The sequence below is a fragment of the Plasmodium inui genome (assembly GCF_000524495.1).
Source record: "Plasmodium inui San Antonio 1 unplaced genomic scaffold supercont1.290, whole genome shotgun sequence".
Lineage (NCBI taxonomy): Eukaryota > Apicomplexa > Aconoidasida > Haemosporida > Plasmodiidae > Plasmodium > Plasmodium inui.
In genome coordinates this window covers 1-1,486 of record NW_008482124.1, presented here as the reverse complement: position 1 = coordinate 1,486, position 1,486 = coordinate 1, and the positions used below count along the sequence as shown (strand labels likewise).

At 51.7% G+C, this 1,486-nt stretch overlaps 1 protein-coding gene across 1 annotated transcript; it reads right to left on the bottom strand.

The window, feature by feature from the left end:
* Nucleotides 1-167: 167 nt before the first annotated feature.
* C922_05868 (hypothetical protein) lies at nucleotides 168-1,407 on the bottom strand (the record flags this gene model as incomplete). The annotated part of the gene is made up of 2 exons (XM_008821439.1): nucleotides 168-836; nucleotides 1,029-1,407. Coding segments are annotated over 2 exons (1,047 nt in total), but the record flags the coding sequence as incomplete, so codon positions are not given.
* Nucleotides 1,408-1,486: the final 79 nt, after the last annotated feature.

Here is a 1,486-nt window from a genome sequence, read left to right as displayed (position 1 = left end):
CCTTCCTGAGGTTCTCCGGACTCTCCTCCCCCATACTCTATATAGGCCATATATCGAGGCGACTGCTAAGACGGCTGTTGCGACTCCTCCTAGGGCTGTTCCAATCACAGACCCGACTCCGGCTGCGTGAACCTCTGACCCCCCTCCCCCTAGAGCCCCTGCCGTACCTGCCCCGTCCGCCCCCGTTGAGGTCGGCTGCCCTGGGGTTTGGGAGTCCTTTGGGGTCAGGGAGTCTGTTTCGGAGGAATTGGATGAGCCGCTTCCCCTTTCACTGCCTTGTTCCACTTCTCCTGCCTGAGCTACCCCGGTTGAGGGATCTGTTGCTTTATTTCTCTCAGGGGCACCGGTACCCGCTGTCCCTATTCCCTGCCTCCCGGTGGTCCCTTCACTTAAATCCCCGCTTGTACGGCTCCCCTCAATATCCGATGTGGAGACTCGTTCTAGTTCTTGGTCTGTTGTGGTTCTGGCTGCTGGACCCCTAATTGCCTCCGAGACGTTACTGGTTTCTCCAGCTGTCCTCTTCCCCTTCACTCCTGACGCCACTCCAGCTTTATGTGCATTCGATTCAGCGAGCTGGCTTCTGACGCTCTTCCTTGCTTTGTCTTTTTGTTCTTTGGCCCTTAGTGCCTCTGTATTGAGCTTGTTCTGCAAATATACTCCTAATGCACCGCCTGTTAACGTGATCCTTGCATCTTGACTTCCCTTGATTGATTTTATACAGCAACTCGATTTGGTAGGTATTTCATACTGTCCAACTAGTGATTTGTCCTCTTCTTCCTTGCTTAACCACCCACTTATGTCATAAGGCCCACAGTCCGGACAAACTTTGTGTAGAGCTTCAATGACCGTCAGAATCAGAGATAATGCGGCCGCTCCACATGAAGCTGTATCAACGCTGTTTCCTTGTCCACAAGTATGCCACCCCTCGGTCCCGAAACCTGTCCCTACCTTGATGAGGCTCCTCCATACCTCCCTTGGGACTTCTAATCTGTTATTGACCTCCTAACAGAGGTTCCGGTATGTTGAACTGTTCCTTAAATCTTGGGACACATTATGCTGCAATCCAAAGACTATACAGAAGAGGATTCCTAAAATCTTCTGGCCCCAATTATTGTCCTGCCACGATTGGTTGCCTACGTTATGACTCAGGCCGGCCCAATCCTCTATTGCCCAAAAGAGAGAACTCTTCCCCTTTATGTTGTTACGGGAGGGAGCCCTCTCTACTGCTCCTCTAAGGAGACCATCGATTAACTCTGACCACTTGACCGGAATTCCGGGGGCTTCTGCGTTCTTTAATCCCACTTCGACATTTCCTGCGCCGAGTGCCTTCCCCCAGATCTCAGTGTCTCCTCCCTCAATTTTACTCAACCATTGACTCAGCCCCGTGGAAGCTGTTGTTCTCACATCCTGTAATTGAGGAAAGCAAAACCTCTCCTGCCTTCCCCTCTGACATGTTCCCTTGCTTGTTGAGATATAGGGGAGATGG